We start from the raw sequence: 22653 nt of genomic DNA on the forward strand, positions 1-22653 counted from the left end.
CCATTCTTTTGGCCCTGGCATTCCCCTGTACTGGGGCATATAAAGTTTGCATGTCCAATGGGCCTCTCTTTCAAGTGCTGTCCACTCTTCCAGAGGATCTGGGTTCTGTCCCAGCAGCCACATAGTGGTTCACAGCCATCTGTAATTCCAGTTCCAGGGTATCTGACACATTCTTCTGCCATCCTCAGGAACCAGGCATGCATATGGTGTACAGACATACATGCTGGCAAAACACCCATACATATAAAACAAAGATAAATAAAATCTAAGAAGGAGAGTGAACAGTGTAGGATATTGACAAGGAATAAACACAGTTGAAGTACTCCTGGTCTCCCTGAGTTTGGAAGAACACTTAGGAATTCAGTAGTATCTGATCTATCCTGATTGACAAGTCTTTCTGCCACTCAAGCATGCTTCAGGACTCTACTTCCAACAACTGCAGTTATCTCTTTCTCTCCAAAGCAAAGCCACATGGTATGTAAGAATTTGGGAAGTTAGTGTCCATTAGAGAAAACATAACAAGAACCCACACAAGGACAATAATCAAGGTCTCAAAACAAAAGATATAGTCCCTAACCATCCCTGGCCACCAGGCTCAGTGGGAAAACTTGTTCCTCTTAGTACAGCCTACGCTGGAGAAGGCACTTCAGAATTCCAGGCCTAGGAACAGTTTCCCTAACACCCTTCTCCATGTTTACCTCAGATCTCACTGCTGCAACCTTTAGTCAGAAAGTAGAGGTGTGGGTTTCAGTCCAGACAAATGGAACCCACAGCATGCTGCTAGTCATGTGTGGTTCTGCACTGGTCTAAATATGTCAATCTAATTAGGATAGCAAAGACAGTCTTAAAGATCCCTTCATTTATCCCAAAGACAGTTTAACGAAACAGATTGTATTTTTTTTCTAAAGTATCTGAATGACATTTATAATCCTATAATTTTAGCGAATTTAAAAATAATAATAATTTCTGGGAAAACTTGAGAGTTTGTTTCACACACAAACAAATTTGGATGAAGAACTTGAAAATGACTGTTTTCCATTCCACTCATTAAAAATTCCACTTCCTCGTGTAGAATAATGCCGATTAGAATCCCATTTGTGTTTGTGGAGTAAAACTCATTGTGTATTAAAGGATGCTGATGATCTACTTTGCAGTTAAATTTGTCAACTGAATATTTGTTGAAAATAGAAAAATAAGCATGTGTTTTGCCTGAGATGATTAGAATGGACACACATTTCTCCTGAATTAGGACCATCAAAGGCTGCCCAGGTAGAAGCTAGAAGCTGCTCATACCTCCTTCCATGAATCCACTCCTGCTGTTCACACACTCCTGGGTTCCGCCCCTCAGATTGCTCAGACCCTGTGAGTTGCTTCTAATGAACAGAACAAACAGAGCAAACACTTTCATAAGAAGGCAACAACCGTTTTACCAATAAACTTTTTTCCCTTGCTGCCTTTAAAGGACCAAAGTGCTGACTGTGACCCACTAGAAATGATGTGGCTAAGAGGGTAGGGCAGCCTCCAGGCAAGAGACAGGGAGGAGATGAGGCCCTTAGTTCACTAGAAGTGTGCTAAGCTCCTGTGAGCCTGGGGATTTTTCTAGACTTCAAGGTGAGAGTTGGTCTGCCCTGGCACCTGCTCAGCCCCGGGATGCAGTTCAGCCTTGCCAAACCTTTCTGAACTTCAGCAATATGGAGTGGTAAACACAGTTCAATCCCTGTTCTTGCATAGCAATAGCTGCCTAGCACAACAGAATTCCCTACATTTTGTAAAGCAAGAAAAATAAATGGAAGTACTTCACTTTAATCTAAATATCAAGGAAAAATTGAGTACAATAGTATTCTATTCATGGAATTACTTGTAAAAATAGTGACCACATTATTGGATATTCTTAATAAAAAATCCCTCTGAAAGCGGGTGATGTTTTCCATCATGACAATTAACTAGTGTCTCTTTGTCATCTACCCAACTATTTATTAGATGATATTTCCTGTTGTTAATTATACCATAACGAAGACTGTGGGGCTTTGTTTGTTTTTGTTTGTTTAGTTTGGTTTTTGGTAATTTCTTAGAGAGTTAACCATTAATATGCCTCAAAAAGTTTTACTTGGATTAAACGTAAACTTTACACAAATGCCCCTGCAACACTGCATAGTTCACAGGCGTGTTGTCAGAGACCATAATTCTAACATGCATATGAAACCATAAGTACTAGACTCCAAAGTATGATCCTCTGAGAGGAATACCCCACTAGAAAACACTCGATGTCACAAATGCAATCAGTGAACTGACTTCAAGATAAAGAGCTTGAACATGTGTGTATGTGTATGTGTAGGAGTGTGTCTGTATGCCTGCCTGTAAGCGTATGTATATGTACACGTGTATGTGTGCATTAATGTGTGTGTATATGTTGCGTGTGTGTTTGTGTGTGTGTGTTTGTGTGTGTGTGTGTGTGTGTGTGTGTGTGTGTGTGAAGTCTGTCAACATTCCACGGTTAATATAGCCTCAAAATTACTTTCCTTCCAAAATGTAAGCATGTATGATTTGATGCCTTAATGACCCAGGGCACTACACCGATGTTTTGATCACTACATATGAACAGACGATGAAGGACAGTAAACGTCCAGTGAAAACTGTCAGCACACTCTCTATCCCAGGCTCAGACAGGCCTGCTACCCTCTCCATGTTTCCACTCTGAGTCAGCATAAGCTGCACCTTTAGATTCCTCTGTTTATTATTATTACCATCTATACTTGGAAACTCAACAAGACCCAGAAACCTGCTGAGAGACAGTCTTCCCATGCTGCACCAGGGTAGCTGGGACTACTTTGCTATCACATGTATAACTTTATCCACATTTGCTTTCAGAAATGTTCATTATCTATAATCTTTTTAAACATGTATTTGTTGGCAAACAAATATGGCTGCTAAAAGTCTTAGTTCAGAACCCTGCACTCAGGTTAGAGAGATGGCTCAGTGGTTAAGAGCACAGGATCTAGGTTCAAATCATAGCACAACACAGCCACTAAAAATTCCAGGTTAACTCCAATCGGGGAGATCCACACCCTCCTCTGGCCTTCTTGGGCACTGCACATAGGTGGTGAACATGCATGCATGTGGGCAAAGCACACAGCCGCATAAAATAAAAATTAAAAAGCCTTTGAAGGAGCGCTCTGTGCTCTGTGCCTTAGTTAGGTCTTGGTTCCCTTATCTGAAAACTGTGGCTCATTATCCAGGTGATTTCATAGGGTTGAGTTCTTCTTGGTGGCATCAGTAAGTACTGTGAACAGCTATCACCTCAGATGAACTACGCTGCCCCACGGGTCAGAGCATAGTGAGAAGTAATAAAGGCACTCTTTGAAAGACTTCTCAAACACTTATTGAGAGCAGTGTGAGGTGTAAAACTACTCACTCCATACAGGTAATCCATCTCAGCCACAGCATCTTGAAGCTTTGACATTCTAGGCAAGATGTCTGGATAAGATCTTGTAAAATAATTATTTACTCTAGCTAGCTTGCATGAAAGACGCACAATCTTGGTATTTTATTTACAAGCTGTAAGCCTCGACTGTGCAGGTTTTGAGCTGTCCTAACTTACAAAGAATCTGTATTTCCCTTGTTATTTGCTATTTTATCCCTTCCAGAGTTATCCTCAGGGTCCATTCCTCCTGGCCACATGCTCATGATCCATCTGACCTCATAGGGACCTTCTCTCTGTGTCCCTGTCTCCTTCTCCCTTTGGTCTCTCCTGAGACCTCTCACTTGATCTTCAAGCCCCTCCTTTCTCTATTTACTGCCCAATCACAAGCTGTAGCCTTTTATTAGCTAAATATCTTCAAATTGGGAAGCCGGATTTATATAACAAAGACTGGTAACAACCAGATCTTGAGGTGCAGAATTTAGCATTTGAATACATAGCAGCACCAGACCATCCCCCAACAAGATGTAAATAACATATAACCAAAAAGTAATAAATAAATAAATAAATAAATAAATAAATAGAAATTCACAGCCCCATTTCTGTTCTATCAGCTGTATTAATCAAACAACAACTTGCAATTACTTGCAACTTGCAGCAACTTGTCAATTATTATTCTCATTTTCAAGTTGACTAGAATGCTTTCTGTCTTAGTCAATTGCTTCTTAATTTGGGGATCCATCAGAGTAATAGAGCACCTTTCTCATTTCCCCAGTCATAAATCAACCAGCAGGAAGCAACAGAGACTTATCTTTTTGTAGTCTACTAAATTTAGAATACAGGTGGAGGCAGCTTCAAGGCTGATTCCCCAGCCAGGTTCATAGATGAACAGTTATCTCTTCCTTTAAGTGGCCAGATTAAGGAACGCACAACCCCAGTACAGCCTACAGAATAATTATGCCGCTGTTGGTTATTTTCAAACCCATAATTAGCCATGAAAAGGCATGTACAAATAAAATACTGTGTTTATATTTCTCATATGAACAGCCCCGTTGTTCAACAACAAAGATACCAAACAGCATCCTTTATAAAACTAGTATTTTGTAATTATGTGACTTAGCGCTAAGTGTAATCCCAAGGGGAGACCTTCGGGGGCACTATGAAGAGTATCTTCAGGCTTAGACTGCAGCCTTGATTTCAAGGATCTTAGTAGAATCTACTTTTCTCCTAGTTGCTTAAACCAAGGCCATTTGGGAAGGAAAATGCGTTAAAATCACTGACCCTGAACACAGCAGATCCTGGATGGAGAGATGTCTAGGCCCTTTCCTCTCATTCTCGTAAGCTTTCCTTTCATGTCCTCCCCTCTCTTGCTTAAACAACCACCCTGTTTACGGGTAAATTCTGTGCCTCTTCCACATCCACATATGAGTCACACACATGAAATGGCTGATTATTTATTCCTCTTCTAACAAGGTGCACTGTGGGATATCTTTTATCTTGGTGACTAAATTACTATTGCTGTATAATAACAGGCCTCAAAGTATCCAAGAACTGCTTCCACTAGAGATCTATTTTTAAAAAGCAATATGCATTTGTCCCTCTGCTTTGTGTCTTTTCTCCTATAGGGTACAAAACTAGATATTGAAATACATTTCAAGAGGAGAGGTTTGCATATCAAGATATTAAGTTGTTCCATTAATGTGCCCAGCCAGCAAGGGTCTATGAAGCCTTGAGAAAGAGCCTTTATGATAATTTCACAAAGGCATTTGTGTTCTCTGGAGCACCTACAGATCTTGATCCCTCAGATCTGCATGCTACACCCACCCGTGCACAGGCAGCTGAGGGACGGACGGTCCGTCACTATTAGTGGAAGACATTGGAAGGAACCTGGTAGATCAGTAGCTTGAGAATTTCACTTCAATGATTTACTTCATTCAGTGCATCATCTGTTAGAGACATGGTATTTCTTAACTAGAACAAAAATAGGCTCTAGGCATTTAAAACATCCCAAAGTGGAGAAGAGATGATACGGACCAAAAGTTGATCTGAACAGTCAAGGGATGACAGGAAAGAACTCATGCATAATTTTGTGATTTCTCTGCTCTACGTGTGGGAAGGATCAGGAACTTAATATTGTCAGTGACCAGGCCATTTAAGTCTTTATATCTTTATGCATACATATGGATAAAGACAGTGTATTTTTCTGCAAACCACATATATAACAAATTAATGTTCCTATGGGTCTTCTAACTTGTGAAATCAGACACACAGTCTAATGTTGCACAGGTCTGCCAGCTACCTCTGCTTAAACTTAGAGTGAGTGCCAGGCATAATGGCTCACACCTTTAGTCGCTGTGCTTGGATGAAGAGCAGGCAGATCTCAAGGCCAGCCTGGTCTAAATCATGAGTTACAGTTCCTAGTGCTACACAGAGAAACCCTGACTCAGGAAAAAGCCACCACCAATAACAACAACCAAACAAGAACAAACAAAAAACACTGCAATGATTAAGGTGTGAAAATTATAAATTTTTATTGTTAGGCTTTTGTGTTATCTGCTTAGACTGAATATTGTGAGAATATTAGGCATCCATTTGATTAAGCCTTAATTACTAAGGTATATGAATAAAAATGTACATAATTTCCTAGAGTGATTCATAGATTTCTAGCAGATACCAAAAAAAGTCTATTAATAAGGCGTCAGTTTCAAACTTTGTACATTTGCTGTGTTAGCTATAACTGCTGTTCTCTTTTTATTCTGTGCACACAATACATAAATCAAGAGTTAGGAAAAGCCTGTGTCTTCAGTTGGAACCTGGATTTTAAATTCTCACCTTTTAAAACGGTTTAAGATTCCGATTGCTTCTTTTAAAAACCAGAATTGAGAAATAATCCCTAAATATTTGTCATAAAAAAATGCTATTACATTTTCATTGGCTCAATCCTATCATTACAAACAATTTTAAATCAACCAATTTAATAATATTTGTGGGGCATTGGGCTATGCACAGACAGGCTGGTCGCCAGTCGAGCTGAGGTCTGAACCCCGGAATGGTCATAATTTACCTACATGACACAGTAGGCGTTCCCTCATGCTCCTGGAACTCTGGCTCCTGCCTAAGTTACTGCCCCCCACAGCCCCCACAAGAGAAGCATGGCTAGAAGTCATGTAGGCAATGTCCCAAGCTTCTGACCTTCAGGCTAAACTCTTCCCCAGTTACCTAGCAACACAAAAGATAGCAGTGTCCTTTAAAAGGGGCTGTTAGGCCCCTCCTTGCTCTTTTACTCCCCCCTCTCTCACTCCTCTCATTCCTTTGTTCTCTTACCTCTCACTTCTCTCGCTCCTCTCTCCTCTCTCTTTGTCCTCTCCTCTCCTCTCCTCTCCTTTCCTCTCCTCTCCTCTCCTCTCTCCCTCTTACTCTTATTCTCTCTCTAGCTCTCTCTCTCTTTCTCTCTCTCTCTCTCTCTCTCTCTCTCTCTCTCTCTCTCTCTCCCTCCCTTCTCTCTTTCTCCCTGCCTTTCTACAATAAAGCTCTAAAACCATAGACAGTCTCTGCTCATCAAGATCCACTGTGCTCACTCTTGCCAATGTGAGAACCTCTCTTCCCTCTCTCCTCTCTCCCATAACCCTGGGGCTGCAGGATGTGGCCCTGGGAGCCCCACATTGGGCTGTCCCTTGTTCACACCTCCCCCATTGAGTTGGTCAGAGGCTTGAATGCCTACCTGGGGCTGAGTGGAAACCATCTGGCAGCCCTCCCACATCCACCTGTTCAGAGCATAGGTGGAACTCTGGCAAGGTGTGGGTCCTTCCTCCCCTTCTTCCCCGGCCCCCTTTTTAGTTCCCACAAATATTAATTTTCATCAAAGCTGGGACAACATAATGATCAATGGGATTTCTTAATTTTCCAAATTTCAAAGTCGTTTAGGAGTGAGAAAGTATCAGAGAATAAATAAGAAACATAAAGGAGACTATGCACCCATTCAGTCAATGTTTCCTGTTTTCAAAATGGTAGAGCTGGGCCCAAGAGTCAGGAGTTCTCTGAAGGCCAAAGAAATAGGACCCTGAGTTTAAGGCCAGCCTGGGGTACATAATGAAGCCCTCTCTCAGAAATGCAATGGTTTGTAATATAGATTGGGGTTACAGAAAACTTATAAGATGCACAAGGTCCAGGATTCAATCCAAAACCCCAAAATGAAGAAGAAATAAAAATAGGGAAAACAGAAGGGAAAGGAGAGTCAGAGAGGACTGTGGAGATGTGGGTCAAGTCCTAGTCAGAACAACACACACCGAAAGGCTGCACAAATATTCTGATCATTTCAAGACCCAGTTCCTGAGATGGAGAAAAACTGCTTCCTCCGGTGCATAACTGAATAACCAGCCACTTCAAAAATGAAGAGATCTGCAACCAATCAAAATCCAGAGAATAAATGGTGTAAGGAGGGAGCATCCCCCACATGATACAATGGAACCTCTGCTCAGAAAAAGTCAAAGAGGAAGAGGAAGATTGAAGAACCCAGAGAACCTGGATCTCTTCAATGATAATCAATCCTTACTTCTCCAACTTGCTTTATGGTCATGGTGTTTGGTCCCCGCACTAGAATCCCTAACCAAGAAGCAGGGAAGATGTTTCTCCTCTAAGGACTAACCTTCTGATAGGTTATACAATTCCAAGGGATCAATAATAAACACATGTACATAAGAGCAACTATAAATGGATTGTGTATATTCATATATGTACATGCATGTGTATATATGTGTGTGCGTGCACACACACATGCATTTACATATGTAACAATAATAACTTAGGAAGAGTCTTCCATCCCTTTTGACACCAGGAGAACATGGCCCTCTGAACTGGCTAGAGCCTCACAGAGCCTGAGGCCTGCATGGGTCTGCAGCAGGTCCTTTCTTTACATGTTATGGCTGTTTGGTGTTTCTGCAGGACCCTTTAACAGTAGAGCGGGCATGGCTCTGACTCTTTTGCCTACTCTTGGAGCTCTTTCCCTACTATTGAGTTATGTTGTCCAGCTTCAATATGAGAGCTTTCGCCCTGTCTTGTTGTACTATTATCTTATAGTGTCCTGTTTAGTTGTTGGAGCCCTGCTCTTTTGTGAAGGGAAAAAAGAGGGAGAATGGAACTGGGGAGAGGAGAAGTGGGGGAGCTGTGAGGAGTGGAAGGAGCGGAAACTGCAGTCTGGGTTGTTGTATAAAAAAGAATCTATTTTCAATGAAGACGGTGTCAGAGTCATGGATTTGGGAGAGGATAAAAGGAGTGTGTGCAGAGTTGGACTAGGTGAAAGGTGGGCTGAAATGATGTAAATATATTACTTGTGTATCAAGCTCTCAAAAATAAAAATGGCAGACCAGACAACAAACACTTTCATTTCTAGACAGCCCACAGAGTAGGTCAGATGAAAACACTCCCAGTCCCACTGTGTGAGTCCTCTTACCCAGTCCCACTACGTGGGTCCTCTTACCCGGTTCCACTACGTGGGCCCTCTTACCCGGTCCTACTGTATGGGTTCTCTTATTCTCCCCACTGCATTGCTTGGACTTTGGCATGATGCCAATGCCTTAGTAGGTTTGTGTGTGGACCAGGTTTAGTCTTGTGTCAGAGCAGCCAGTGTTCATTCTATGCAAGGGAATCCTGCTCTTCTGTAGTTTAAAATTCAAACTAACTTTTTAAAGAACATTTGTTTTTTTTTTCCCAGATGACTCCCAATAGCTTCTGTGATTCTTAAGGTTGAGCTTATCTGCTTTGCCTTTAAGGCAGTGAGCCCAAGTTCAAAGTGTTTGAGATCACAGGCTTCACCACAGCCTCAGAGTGGGAAAGGTATATTTCAAAAGTTGAAGAAGCCTTGAATGCCTGGAAACTGATTGTACACTCTCTGGGAAACCCACAGGAAAAGCCGTCCAGTTTCCGGCTGCACCTGGAGCTGATCCTGTGCCATAGCACTCCAAACCCAAATATCATCAGGAGAGAGCTGGTCTCCCAGAAGTGCTGACAAGCCTGTGAGCACAGGTAAAAATAAAATCCCCTCTGGAAACCGAGTTCACGATCTCTGCCCAACATGCCAACCAGACTAGCAAAAGAATGACTTAGATGCAAAGCTGACCACGAGCGCAAAGTCTGTAGTGTGTGCTCCCTGGTCAGGATGAAAACTCTGTGAAGCCCATCACTGTTTTCAGAGTAGTCTGAGAGGAACACGAGTATCTGGGAAGAAGACCCAGTGGATACTCTTAGGTAATCTGCCCTTTCTCCCAGAGCTCTCCTACTCTTGGACAGACCTCTCAGACAAATGGCCCAGATCCTTCTGATGTGCAGGGACATGCTAATCTCTGACCTTAGGTTAGTGCAATAGCAGCAATAATAAAATATGAAAGAGCAAGTGTGTTACTTTTATTTACAAAATTATTTTATGTTCTTTCCACTCTGGTATGGTCCTCCCATCCATCTGCTTCATCTCTTCTAACACAAACAAACAAACTGAAATCCAAATGACCATGAATACAAGATGGGTGCCAGAGTGGACAATAAATATAATTTAAAACATCCCCATGTCATTGATAGCCAAATATTCATAGGTTGGAATTCTTGGTCTGTCACACTGAACTATGAGGTCTTTGCACACTCCTTATTCTCTCTCAGCCCATTTGTTGAAGATGGATAACTTGACCTTGAGTGTGAATGGTTGTGGGGAATGACTCGCAGCAGAGCCAGAATTTCAATCCACTGCCATCTGGTTCTTAATCTATGGGGTTTTAAATGACCTCATGGGAACTGTATATTCAGTACTCATAACATCTACACAATGGATTGCCCAAATACGACCTGCATAATACAACACCAATAGACATATCAATGTGAATGGGAGAAATTGCAGAGGGTCCCACTTAGATGAAGAGCTAATGGCTGGTAAGGAAAGAGGAATCTCTAGGAATGAGCATCCCATAGGTTATCTAATCCCAAGTGGTCAGCCTTAAACACACATATGCATGTGAACAACACTAAATGGACTCAGGACTGTGCGTTTGTGTGTGTGTGTGTGTGTGTGTGTGTGTGTGTGTCTGTCTGTCTGTCTGTCTGTCTGTCTGCCTCTGTGTGTGTACATGTGTACATGTGTGTGCATGTATGTGTGTGCATGTGTGAGTGTGTATGTGTGAGTATGTATGTGTATGTGAGTGTGTTTGCGCATGTGTGAGTGTGTGTATGTGAGTGTGTTTGTGTGTGCGTGTGTGCATGTGTGTGTGTGTGAATATGTTTGGGTATGTGTGAGTATGTGTGTGTTTGTGCATGTGTGAGTGTGTATGTGTGTTATGTAACAGTAATAAATAAAGACGCCGACACTCTGAGAGGCAGTCGGGAGGCACAGAAGGTTGGGAGTAAATGAGGAAGGGGCAGAAGTGTTGTAAACACAATACCCATGTATGGAATTCTCAAACAATAAAATAAAGTATATAATAAAATAAATACATTTATGAATTGTCTTTATATGACTTTAGGGCTATAAGAAACAGGAAAAAGAGTGGAATTCCTTATAAAGTGACTTCAGTGTTGTAGACTCCACAAAGAAATAGATGTAGGATTGCATTCGTGTGTCAAAATTAAATGGGAAAATAAAACCAGAGGTGAAAGATAAAAATGTTCTATCTACCACACACCCCAGGGCCATAATGACACTGGGTTCTACTTGCTCCAGAGGATTGCTTGATGATGGGCTAGTGATCAATATGAGCAGAAGGCAGGAAGGACTGTGTCAATCAGTGCTCACTTGCACATTAACCCCTGGTTTTTGGCTATCCCAGGAGAGGAATACATGCTAGGTTGACTCATGTTTTCAATATCCAGACAATAAATACAGAAAGGGGGAATTGAGTCTAACATCACACTGACATTGCTATGCCCTCCCAGTCAGAGCTCAGTACTGTTGCTAGAAACAAGACATTAGAGTAAGACAAATAGTCGTTCATCCCCGTGAAGAATTCTCCTCTCTGCCTGGGACATACTCACTGACGTTAGCATGGTAAGGTCCTTACTATGAGCTTAAAGAGTCAGCAGGAACATCTGAGATTATCTAGCAGTCATATATTCCAGGCAAAGATGCTATGGAGAGTTATGGAGGATAGTACCCACATCTCATCCCATGTGCCCATCTTCAGTAGCAAAGTGCTCCTCATCTTCCCCACATATCCCCCTGCACTGGGATCCTTCTATAGAAATGTTCTGTTGAGTACAGACTGCACTGAAGGAATACCTACAAAGGTTCTTTCATATCCTTGAAGCAAGTGGAAGTGATGTTTAGCAAAACTCTCCCACATGATGACTGTCAACAAGATAAAGACCTTGCTGTGTCTTGTTGTGTCTTTGTTGTCTCAGGAGAGCATCTCCCCATCCATGCAGTAGAGCATAGACGAGTCTTCCTCTGACCCCACTCTGTCCCCTGTGTTCAGGCACATGCTATATCTGCAATGGCTAGTGAGCCCGGTTCAAGGCCAAGGCCATCTGTTACTAGACTTCTTTTCTTACTCCACAGTCAAAAGGATAGTAATTATTACAAACCAAGTAAGTGTGTGGTACAGTGAAGAACACAGAATTTAACAAGTACTGTGCAAATATAGGAGGCCAAAGTTCAGTACACTGCCTCCAACAATACATCTGGATGCACCTGACCTTTTAACTCCTATCAAGATACATCAACCAAAATTTTCCTCACAACTAATCGCATCCCCGGACTGAGGAAATGGAGGACAACACCCATCTCCCTCACCTGTCCGCCAGATGGCTGTCCAACCTGTTTAAGTCACTGACAGGATCCATTCAGGATGAGATATATCTTTTGTTATTTTCTAGTATGAAATAACAACAACAGTAAAATAGAGTGCAATACTCTTACTCCAGCCAAGGTCTTATATAAGATTGTATTGGCAGTGCTGAATAATTCGCTCACCTTTCTCAGAAAGCAAAACACAGGCCTGTATAATACACCAGGATTCCATTATGAGGAATGAAATGTCCACTTAAAACCTGCACATGGGTAGCCAGAAATTTTGTCAGATTTCAGGTGATGGCAATATTTGTTTTCGCTGTGTTTGCCATGGGTTTTAGTGAGTTGTTACCACTCACTGGGCATCACTACATCCTGGTTAAATACGTTCATGTAAACAGAAGACATGTTCTATGAAAAAGGTGGGTAGAGTCCTGTGGTCAGTCACTTGGGCAGTGGCATGTAATTTGGAAATAGTGAAACCAGAAACCTAAAGCCAGTCTCTGCTCAGTCATCTAATCACCCTCTGCGCTTTCCTATTAAACTCAAAGCTAGTTGTTGCTATTGCAATATTCAATGTAGTTGGCAACACATTCCCAAAGACAGTAACTATATAATAGTTGATTTCATACGTAAGACCTATTAATATTTTATATTACTTTGAAATGAGATTTCTATTTGATGGAAGTATATTCTAATGTAAAGTTATATTTATTTATTTCTTGAACCGCTGCAAGTAAATCATTGTTCCTTTTAAAAACCCCAAGTGATAAGAAGGAGGAGTCTGGATGTTAAGGAGGGTACTCATCATGTGATCACACCCCTCCCGAGAGCTTTAACAGTGATCGGCATACAACACTGTCCATGTTGATGAAGAGATCAAGAACTCCGAGTATCACCTCCATTTTGCTGTAAGTGGTTTCCTGGGGGGCACTAACCTCCTTTCATTTTCTCTTTTCTCTGACAAATTTGGTCAACGTAGCTGTGTTTCTCTTCATCCACAAGCAACGGACACCTTCTCCACCACCTCTTGTCATAGGTTCTTATCAGGTACTAAATCTACAGGGGTAAGGTCACCAAGACATAATTACCAAACTCACTGACCTAATTTGAAAAAATACTTTCACATTTTGTGAGTATTTATGTGTGTGCAAGCTTGCTTCCATGTGTGTGTGTGTGTGTGTGTGTGTGTGTGTGTGTGTGTGTGTGTGAGTGTGTGTGTGTTGTGTGTGTATGTGTGGTGTGTGTTTGTATATGTGTGTGGTGTGTGTATATTTGTGGATGTGTGTGTGTGTGCTGTGGTGTGTGTGATATATGTGTGGTGTAGTATCCATGTGGTGTGGGGGGAGGGAGCTGTGTATGTGGTGTGTGTGTGTGTGTGTGTATGTGGTGTGATGTGTATGTGTTCTGTGTATATGTGAATGTGTGTATGTAGTGTGTGGTATGTGTGTGTGGTGTATGTGTGAGTGGTGTGTAGTGTGTGTGTATGTGTGAGTGTGTGTATGTGGTGTGTGTATGTGTGTGTGTTGTGTGTGTATGTGTGGTGTGTGTTTGTGTATGTGTGTGGTGTGTATGTATGTGTGGTGTGTGTTTGTGTATTGTGTGGTGTGTGTGTATTTGTGGATATGTGTGTGTGTGGATGTGTGGTGTGTATGTATGAGTGTGTGTGTGGTATGGTGTGTGTGGTGTGGTGTGTATGTGTTCTGTGTATATGTGAGTGTGTATGTGGTGTGTGTGTGTGTGTATGTGTGTGGTGTGTGTGATGTGTGTGTGGTGTATGTGGTGTGTGTGTGTGTGTGTGTGCGTGATGTGTGTGCTGTGTGTGTGAGAAAGAGGAAGGGGAGGAGGATGCATATGCATGCAGACCGCCCACACACAGCACAGAACGTGGAAATCAGAGAACAACCTGTGGAGCAGGTTCTCCTTTTCTACAGCATGAGACCCAGCGTTGACCTGAGGTGCTCAGTCTTGGCAGCAAGCACCTTTACCTGCTAAGACATTTATCAGTCCCCCTGACCTAAGTGTCCATTCTACAGTGTGTGGCACTTCTCCTTTACCTGCTAAGACATTCATCAATCAGAACCCCTGGCCTAAGTGTCCATTCTACAGTGCGTGGCACTTTTGACCAACTGTATCCTTCTCAGAATTATTTCCTTTTTCTCAGGCTGGGGTTTGGAATGGTCCCCTAAGATCCATCCAATAGAGCTTGGGAAATGGTGAAATCTTCACGAGATGAAATTCAGAGAAGGTTTCCTGGGCCTTGGCAGTATGTCCTTAAAGAGAGAAGGGAGCCCAGCCTCTGTCTTGTTTTTCTTTCTTTCTCTAAATATGCTAGGCAGGAGGCAAATGACTTTTGACATATGCAGTTCTGCCAGAGGCCAACACCAACAAAGCCAGCTGGCCATGGGGCGAACCTCACAGGGCAGACATAAAGATGGAAGGAAGTGGTTTCTGATCTAAAAATCCCCAAGCCCTGTTGGCTGTTCCTAACACTTGGTGTCTGGGTCATCAACAATGTAGTCTAGGAGGGAGAATGCCATGACACCACTGCCCTTTGCAGCTCAGTTCAATTTGCATTTGAAAATGGGGGAGTATGGGGACTTTTGGGATAGCATTGGAAATGTAAATGAGGAAAATACCTAATAATAATATTAAAAAAAAAGAAATGAACAGAGTCAGTGGCAATTCAGTAAGAAAAGCCCAATCCATTTTTAAGAGAGTTGTGGAGGAGAAAGAGCTTTAAACTTTGGATTACCCATGAGACCATTTCCAGGAGGACGCGTAGATCCATTTCCAAGTGGCAGGCAAGGACACATTGGGTGCCAGCAGGCAGACATGGCAATAAGAAGAGAGGAAACCCAAAGGTCATAAGCATTCACTCATCCAACCCAAGGGTGCAGACACCATTAACAACATGGAAGCCATCCTTAAATATGAATGCAGTATCAATGGATAATAAGATATCTACCACAGGGGTTACTACCGTAGCATCTTGCTTATAAATACCTGAGAATAGAAGCAGACTGCCAAGAAGCCTAGTAATAAATCATTGCCACCTGCAAATAACTATTTCCATGCCTCTGGAATAATATATAGCTTGTATTACTCACAAGGAAAGGACACAAGTTAACCTTATGTTCTTTTGAATATTAAATATTAGAGTACATTAGAATATTTCATTTAAGAAGTCTGTGTGATTGAAATGATGGTTATTCATAATTAGTACCACAGGGAACAGCTTCTCTCTAAAAGTATTTCCCGAACTAAATCACCCTGTGTTTATCAGCAATGTGTGTCTTTAAAAAGACTATATATGAATTTGTAATGCTATAGAAAACAATAGAATAGAATATGGCCTATTAACATAATTTTGTAAATGTCAAAAGTGAGAGATTTCCCATGTTGGATGAAGAAGCCGATGAGGAAGGAACAGACATGAGCTGAAGGAAGTAGCACAGAAGGCCAACAGGTTGCCTTGGAAACCAGCCATATACTTTTAAGAAAGTCCAGGGTCTGTATATTCCAATCTGATAGCATTAGAAGAATAGTGAGGTGGGTGCGTCTCCAGCACTGTTGCTGCAGTCCTGTGTTCAGCCCATTCTGTGAACATGGGTGTGGTGAACCCGCAGGAGCCAGTCCTCAGGCCCACCTTCCCATACCCAGTCATTTCCATAGCTCTAAGGTTGCTTCTGCCTTCTCACCTCACCTGGAGCTCACGTCACACCTTTTCCCTTGACCTCCTCACTAGCCTGTTGCCCCCTAGCCTCTGCGTATGTGACACCTTTCCACAAAGCAGTTGGCTGGTTCAACTTTTACTGCAATTGTTATGTGCAATGGAGATATAAGGATCAAAAGAACTTAACTGAGTCTAATACTCACTGATTCCATTTTAAACAAGTCCAGGCACATGACACACATCAAATAAAAGACATCAGGATCTCTAGATGTTAGGGTTTCTAAAGATTGTCAGGCTCCTCCAACATGGCCCCATGGGCACTGATGTATGCTCTATGTCCATGAGGAAATATCTTTAAGACCTAAACCAATATAAGCATCAAAGTGCTTGGAGCTTAGTCATTATAGGGTTGACATTTTTAATGAAAAACAAAATTAAAAAAAAAAAAACAGCTCAGATAACCCAAACCAAACTATTATGTTCCTTGAAACAGCTATTTATACATTGTTCTTGTATAGTAAGTTTAGCAAGAAAAATTAACGTAGTGATTTACAGTTTCCACACGAGGGAGTATGGGGTTGAAACCAATCTCTGCTTGGTTTCCTATTTCTCTGCACTTTAATTCACCTTGCATAAGCAAACACTGACCTCATCCAACAAAAGTGATTAAAACCAACGTGTCTCAGCATCTAGGTTATGTCCTATATAGAGGCTAATCTGACCCAGTTACAAGTCTGGAGTAAAAACAAGCTTCTTGGTCTAGAATACTGCAGACAGTTCCCATAAGGGGGGGGGGGAATGCCAATGATAAATCACCAATGACACACTGCAGAACATATTTCCAAAAACCAAGAATCCGAGTCATTAAAAGATCTTGATGGTATCTTTGACTTTAAAGTGGTCCTATTCATCTGCATGACCAGACCACTTGATCCTGTAGAAAAATCATTCAATTACAAACATGACTGAGAATAAGAAAGTAGCAGAACCTACATGGAAATCTATTCTCAGATGTGCTCTCTGTCCTCAACACTGGCATGTGTGCAGTCACTGCAATCAGCAAAATAATGCTGGGGAGGTTGAAACATGGAATGGAAGCAGTTTTAAGGTCCCGGATTTTCTTTCCAGAAACTGTTTCCTGGTGCTAGAGAGAATGGTCAGTTGTTAAAAACACTTTCTGCTCAATTCAATTTCCAGCATCCATACGGTATCTTTTGAGCTGTGTAGAAGCACATATATGTGCTTATGTGCACATAGGGAGGGCACACACACATATATATATAAACTAAAATGAATAGTTTTTAAAAACATTCTCTATGACCTTAAAGAACACAACATCAAAACAAGCAAGAATAAGTGCTATTGTTATCCTAGTTTGCATTTCTGTTGCTGTGATAAAACACTGACCAGATCCAACTTGTGGGAAGAAATGGGTTTTTTGGCTTACATTACCATGTCTCAGACCACCATAAAGGAAGTCAGAACAGGGACTCAAGGAAGGAACCAGGAGCAGAGGCCATGGAGGAACACTGATGACTAACTGGCATCCAGACTCACAAACTGGCTCCTTCTTATATACCCTAGGCCCACCTAGGGATGGCAACTCCAACTGTAGACAGGGCCATCCTATGTCAATTGCCAATCAAGAAAATGCCTGGCAGACACGCCCAAAGGCCAATATGATAGAGGAAATTCTTCAGTTGGAGGTCTCTCTTCCCAGGTATGTCATGTTGACAATGAACTTTAGCCATCACGGGAATTCTCTTTTCTGCTCACTTGTATCAATGTCCACATCTCTATGACTTCAAAATGGGTGGCCCTGTGACCAACTCAGAATTAAAAGAAAATCTAAAGTATTAGGGAAACTTCGAGTCCCTGACATTTATGAAGCACTGTGTAGTCTGTGGCTGCTAAATGCAAGCAATTAACATGTATACTGTGATGATGTCTTGAAAATTAAACAATGAGAGCCCACACATTCTTGGGGCCCTGGAGACAACAATTTATACAGACATAAGTTATCTTTAGATCTTGCCATGTCCTATGTTAGAATTCAATCTAAAATATGTGCTCTTTCATTGAGTATCTGGAAGCATATTAGGCAAATGATGCTGTCAGTGGCAACAAACGCTTACACGTAACACAAAATATATGTAGCCCCAAACCACACGTCCATAGTATGCATTTTCTAGAATGTTCATGGTTTAATTTAAAAGTGTGATGAGAAGAGAAAAACGTGTAAGAGTCAAGCATTAAAATTATATTTATTTGTAAGTTGGGCTTGGAAAGTGTCATTTTTTTATATTGTCTGACTTGAAGATTTTGATACGTTTATAAGATTCTTCTTATATGCTGAAGACACTGTCTTTGAATAATGCTGTGAACTATGGGGGAGATTACCCAAAGCTTCTTCTACCTGACTTACGTAATGCAGAATCTTAAACGGTAAATTATGAGTTGCATATTTATATGTTTTGTACATTTCTACCTAAATGCAAATATTTGCTTTTTAAATAAAAGATAACAAGCCATTTATAACAATGATAAAAAAAAAAGTACACCAAAGTAGAGTTTTTTTTTCTAATATGTTACAAGAGTTCTCTAAAATAAAATGGCTCTCTTTGATCTCTACTTATTAGGAACTCAAGACAGTCAAACTTAAACAAACAAAGACAGAAACAAACAAACAACATAAAACAAAACAGAAGCTATTTTACAGCTGTGCTGGCCTGGTCTGGATTTTCTATCCTCTGGTTCACCCTCCACAGTGATGGAGCTCCTGATATATACTGTAATGTTCACTGTTCAGTTGTATGAGATATGACATAGGACTTTCAAAATGCATAGCTGGTCCAAACTGAGCCTCCTCCTCCCAAATAAAAGCTCTTTAAGAAATTTACATGGAATTTTAGCTTAATCCACTCTTATTTTATAGAGTATATTTCAAATGGGAGGAGAATATGAAACTAAATTCAATAATATATCTTTTTTTTTCAATAATGTATCTTAACTCTAAAAAGTTAGATGTCATTGCAGCAAATCAGTTAAAATGTTAGCATGTTTCTCTAAAATATAAATACCACTAATTTATACTGCTAACAGGATCTTATCTATAATAAATATATTTATAAACCATTAAATCTGCATTTTATGAGTATGTTAGCAACTATGGAGACACAATGTGTTTACTTTTAGCCAACCTTTTTAGATAGCCTATCCTTTTAGCCTATCTCTGTCTTTGTAACTGCCAAAGGTCTGGGGGTGGGGGGAGATTTGCATGGATTTGAAGAAAGATCCTGACTGTAGTCATTGGGTAGTAGCAATTGCATTGAAATTAAAAAGTGGTTCTTTAGAGATTCAGTTATAATCTTCAGAATCAGCAATCACTTTAAACCAACTTTCATACTTTGCCTTAAGGTGCACACATGGCTTTTTCAGAATCAGAGAAATTATTCATTAAACTAAGGAAATACACGTGTATTGTTTTCAATACATAATCATTTAGTTCATTTAACTTAAACCAAGTATGCTAACACTTTCAATTTAAATTCATATATTTTTTTAAACCCATCTACTGTGAAATTATTATATCCTACTGGCAGAAGTAATTTGCCATGTCTCTACTACCAAGAAGTGAATGCATGTTACCAGGGCATCTCCAGTAATAAATTCTGTTGCACTAAGAAATACAAGTATTTCTGTTTACTTTTTATTGAGAAGAGGAATGGTTTTAAAAAGTTATGATTTTATAGTGTTAGCAAATTCTACCTTATCCAAAATATAAGTATCATCTTAGAGTACTTTGTAGTATTATAAAAGATTTACACTCGACGTTTCCATTATGATGATAAAAAATTCTATGTTGAGAATAAATTCAGATGAAGAGAAAGAGAAACACTTGATGTATTTGGACACTTCCTCTGAGATAGGGAATGACTCCACTCCACTGAGCGTGCAGACTCTCTTTCAAATACTGAGTTGATCAAATTAAAATCACAAGGCATGTCAGTGAGGGCTTACAGTCAAGGGAGCATGTAAAGTCAAATTTCATCATGACCCTTAACTGTAAATTATCGAAATCTATGGTATATGTTTAATAGAAGTAGAATTATCTGTTATTTCCTTATCTTAATGTTTCGTGCAACGATCCCATCAGGATAAATAACAATGCAATATATACATTAGTCATTCACTGTTAGTTTCTATCATTTTTCTCCCTAGGAATGAATTACAGGCATATTTAAAACATACATAGAGAACTTAAATGTTGATTTATCCAGTAAAATAAAATTTTCATCAATGTGATCAACTGACTATTTTTAATGGCAGTCTAGGTTTCTGATCATAAAAAAGGAAAGAAAGACAGAAAACCCACAAGCAAGGCCTGCTTAAGTTTAGATAAACTAACTGTAAGGTGTGGCTTATAGTTCAGCTCTTCTGGCTTCAAATAAGAGCCCTGAGTTAAGCATCACATTCCTTTGATCTGTATGACCCTTGACCCCTCCTCCATAGAAAGCAAGAGGAGGAGGCCCTCTGAGCTCTGGAGGTTGGGGAAGTCAGAAAGGGAAGAAAAGTTATGTGTCTAATTTCTTTTGAAACAACTGTACAATTTTCGTGTGTGTGTGTGTGTGTGTGTGTGTGTGTGTGTGTGTGTGCGTGCGTGCGTGCGTGTGCTTTTTAATTGCTTTGAAAAGCTAACACCCACTCCTACATAGATCCTGTCCTCACGTCTTCCCAGCTAAAGGTCACTGCAGCTTCTTCATCTTTAGGCCTCTCTTGGACAAGCCCCATTTCAGCACCACGGACAGCGGCACCTCCAGAATTTCCAAGAAACTTGTCTAGACTTCCCCTTTGCTAATCATTATCAGCAAGGTCACCACAGCCCTTGCTGACTACAATACAATTTATTAGCTATTTCTCCGAATTTTAGCTCATAGCATCAAAGATGTGTCATTTGGTATTTCTTCAGAGTATGCAAAAAAAAAGCAATTACGTAAGGTGTATGATTACCAGTTTAACATTGAGAATCAATTAATAGATAGCTAATTACGACCTTCTACTCATATGACACCCAGGCCTATACTACACAGCTGTCTAAGAGAAAACAGGAAGCTTAAAGAGAATAGGCCTTCAGACTTACTAAAGAATGAGAGCTAGCCCATAAAACCCACAAAATGTGTACATTTGACTGTTTTCCTCCCTACATTACCAGCTACACTTTCTTCTGTTCCTCTGTCCAACCAACCTGATTATGTTAGAAGTAGAAATGATTCCCTTCTGGCTACCTGCGTGTGTTGGTCCCTTCTCTATTTCCCTGAAAGGAACAGTATGAGCCAACTGCGAAGCTCGAAGAAACAGCTCAAGCCCTGACTTTGTTATCTTAGAAGATAGACTTCCCTGATGTACCAAGAGCTCTGAAAAGAAGGCATCAGGCCACCAGCAACCTACCAGCTGTCCCCAACTCCATCAGAAAGTCAAGTTCTCATAGCCAGATAAACAATGATTAAACTTACAAAACCGGAGCCAGATAAACGAATCAAACATGAAAAAGCCGCAGCGGAGGGGAACGGAACCCGCTGTGCCTACCTTGCAGTCCTCAGGACAGGACTTCACCGAGTACTCATCCGACTGTAAGTACTTATGCAGCACGCTTTCAAACTCTTCATACTTCTCCTGAGCGTGGTGGTCGTAGTCCTGGTAAGCCTCGATGCACTGTCTACACGTGGTCATCTCACCGCCCTCCGTGAGCACCACGTCCAGACTGCAGTTCAAAGTACTGGGGCTGGACAGCCCCGAAAACAACTCCCAAAGTGTGTAGGAATTACAAAATGAAAGGTAAAAATCCGACAAGTTCCACAGCGGAGTTGGCCGAGAGCCCCTGGACGACTGCTCCTCCCCCGCGGCCGCCCCCCGACTCCAGTTCCTGGCGCACACAGCGTCCGCGCTCTCCACGGTGAAGCACTGGCCGGAGGAGGCGCCCTGGGGGTAACAAGTCTCTAGGCGCCACACCGGCTTGGCAGAGTTTCCTAGAAAAAGAGCCCTGCTCCGGTTGTTCTTGCCTCGGTTGCCCTTGCTGCCGCCGCCGCCGCCTCCCGGGGAGGGGGGAAGGGTGGGGGACGAGGAGGCGGAGAGGAGTCTGTGTGCCTGGGCGGCGGGCGAGGACTCCCCCATGCTGGCCAGGAGCGCGGGCCAGGAGGGCTCCTGCTGTCGCTGCCTCTGCTGCTGTCGCTGCCGCTGCTGCTGCCGCTGCTGCTGCTGCTGTTGCTGTTGCTGCTGCTGCTGCTGCTGTTGCTGCTGTTGCTGCTGCTGTTGGTGATGCTCTTTGTCCCGGGTCCGGGTCAGCTTGGCCTCGGCGCAGAACCACAAGTGATCAGAGAGCAGGACTGTGAAAAACAAGAGAGAAGCCAGAGACAGTCGCCATTTCTGAGCCCGCTCTGAATCGATGAACGGTTTCTCGTTCTCCCGGGGTGCTGCCAACCAGATTTTTAAGCCGTCGTCATACTGCCGACACATCCAAGCACCCCTGGTCATATTTTGGGAACGCACAGCCCTGGCCGACTCCACCGTGAGGGCTCCTGTGCCGGTGTCACCACAATATGCATTGACTTAAAGGGTTTAATTTCCGTATCCCCTCCTCCCGTTTCTTCTCTCTCTCTCTCTCTCTCTCTCTCTCTCTCTCTCTCTCTCTCTCTCTCTCCTCCTCTCTCCCTACATAAATATTACCATACTTTGGAGGAAGATCTTGCTTCCGACCTAATCATCAGCCGACCCCATCCCTTGAAGAGTGGGAGACAA

The 22653-nt window shown here is 41.7% G+C and overlaps 1 protein-coding gene across 2 annotated transcripts in view; it reads right to left on the bottom strand.

Annotated features, from left to right (window-relative positions):
• Positions 1-22531, bottom strand: part of Fam155a (family with sequence similarity 155 member A) — a 533107-nt gene extending 510576 nt beyond the window's left edge. For both annotated transcript variants that reach the window (XM_021170640.2, XM_021170643.2), the window contains exon 1: positions 21445-22531. In XM_021170640.2, coding sequence (XP_021026299.1) covers positions 21445-22389 — 945 coding nt within the window. In that variant the 5' untranslated portion in view covers positions 22390-22531. The remainder of the gene's footprint in view (positions 1-21444) is intronic.
• Positions 22532-22653: the final 122 nt, after the last annotated feature.

The sequence above is a fragment of the Mus caroli genome, chromosome 8 (assembly GCF_900094665.2).
Source record: "Mus caroli chromosome 8, CAROLI_EIJ_v1.1, whole genome shotgun sequence".
Taxonomy (NCBI): Eukaryota; Metazoa; Chordata; class Mammalia; order Rodentia; family Muridae; genus Mus; species Mus caroli.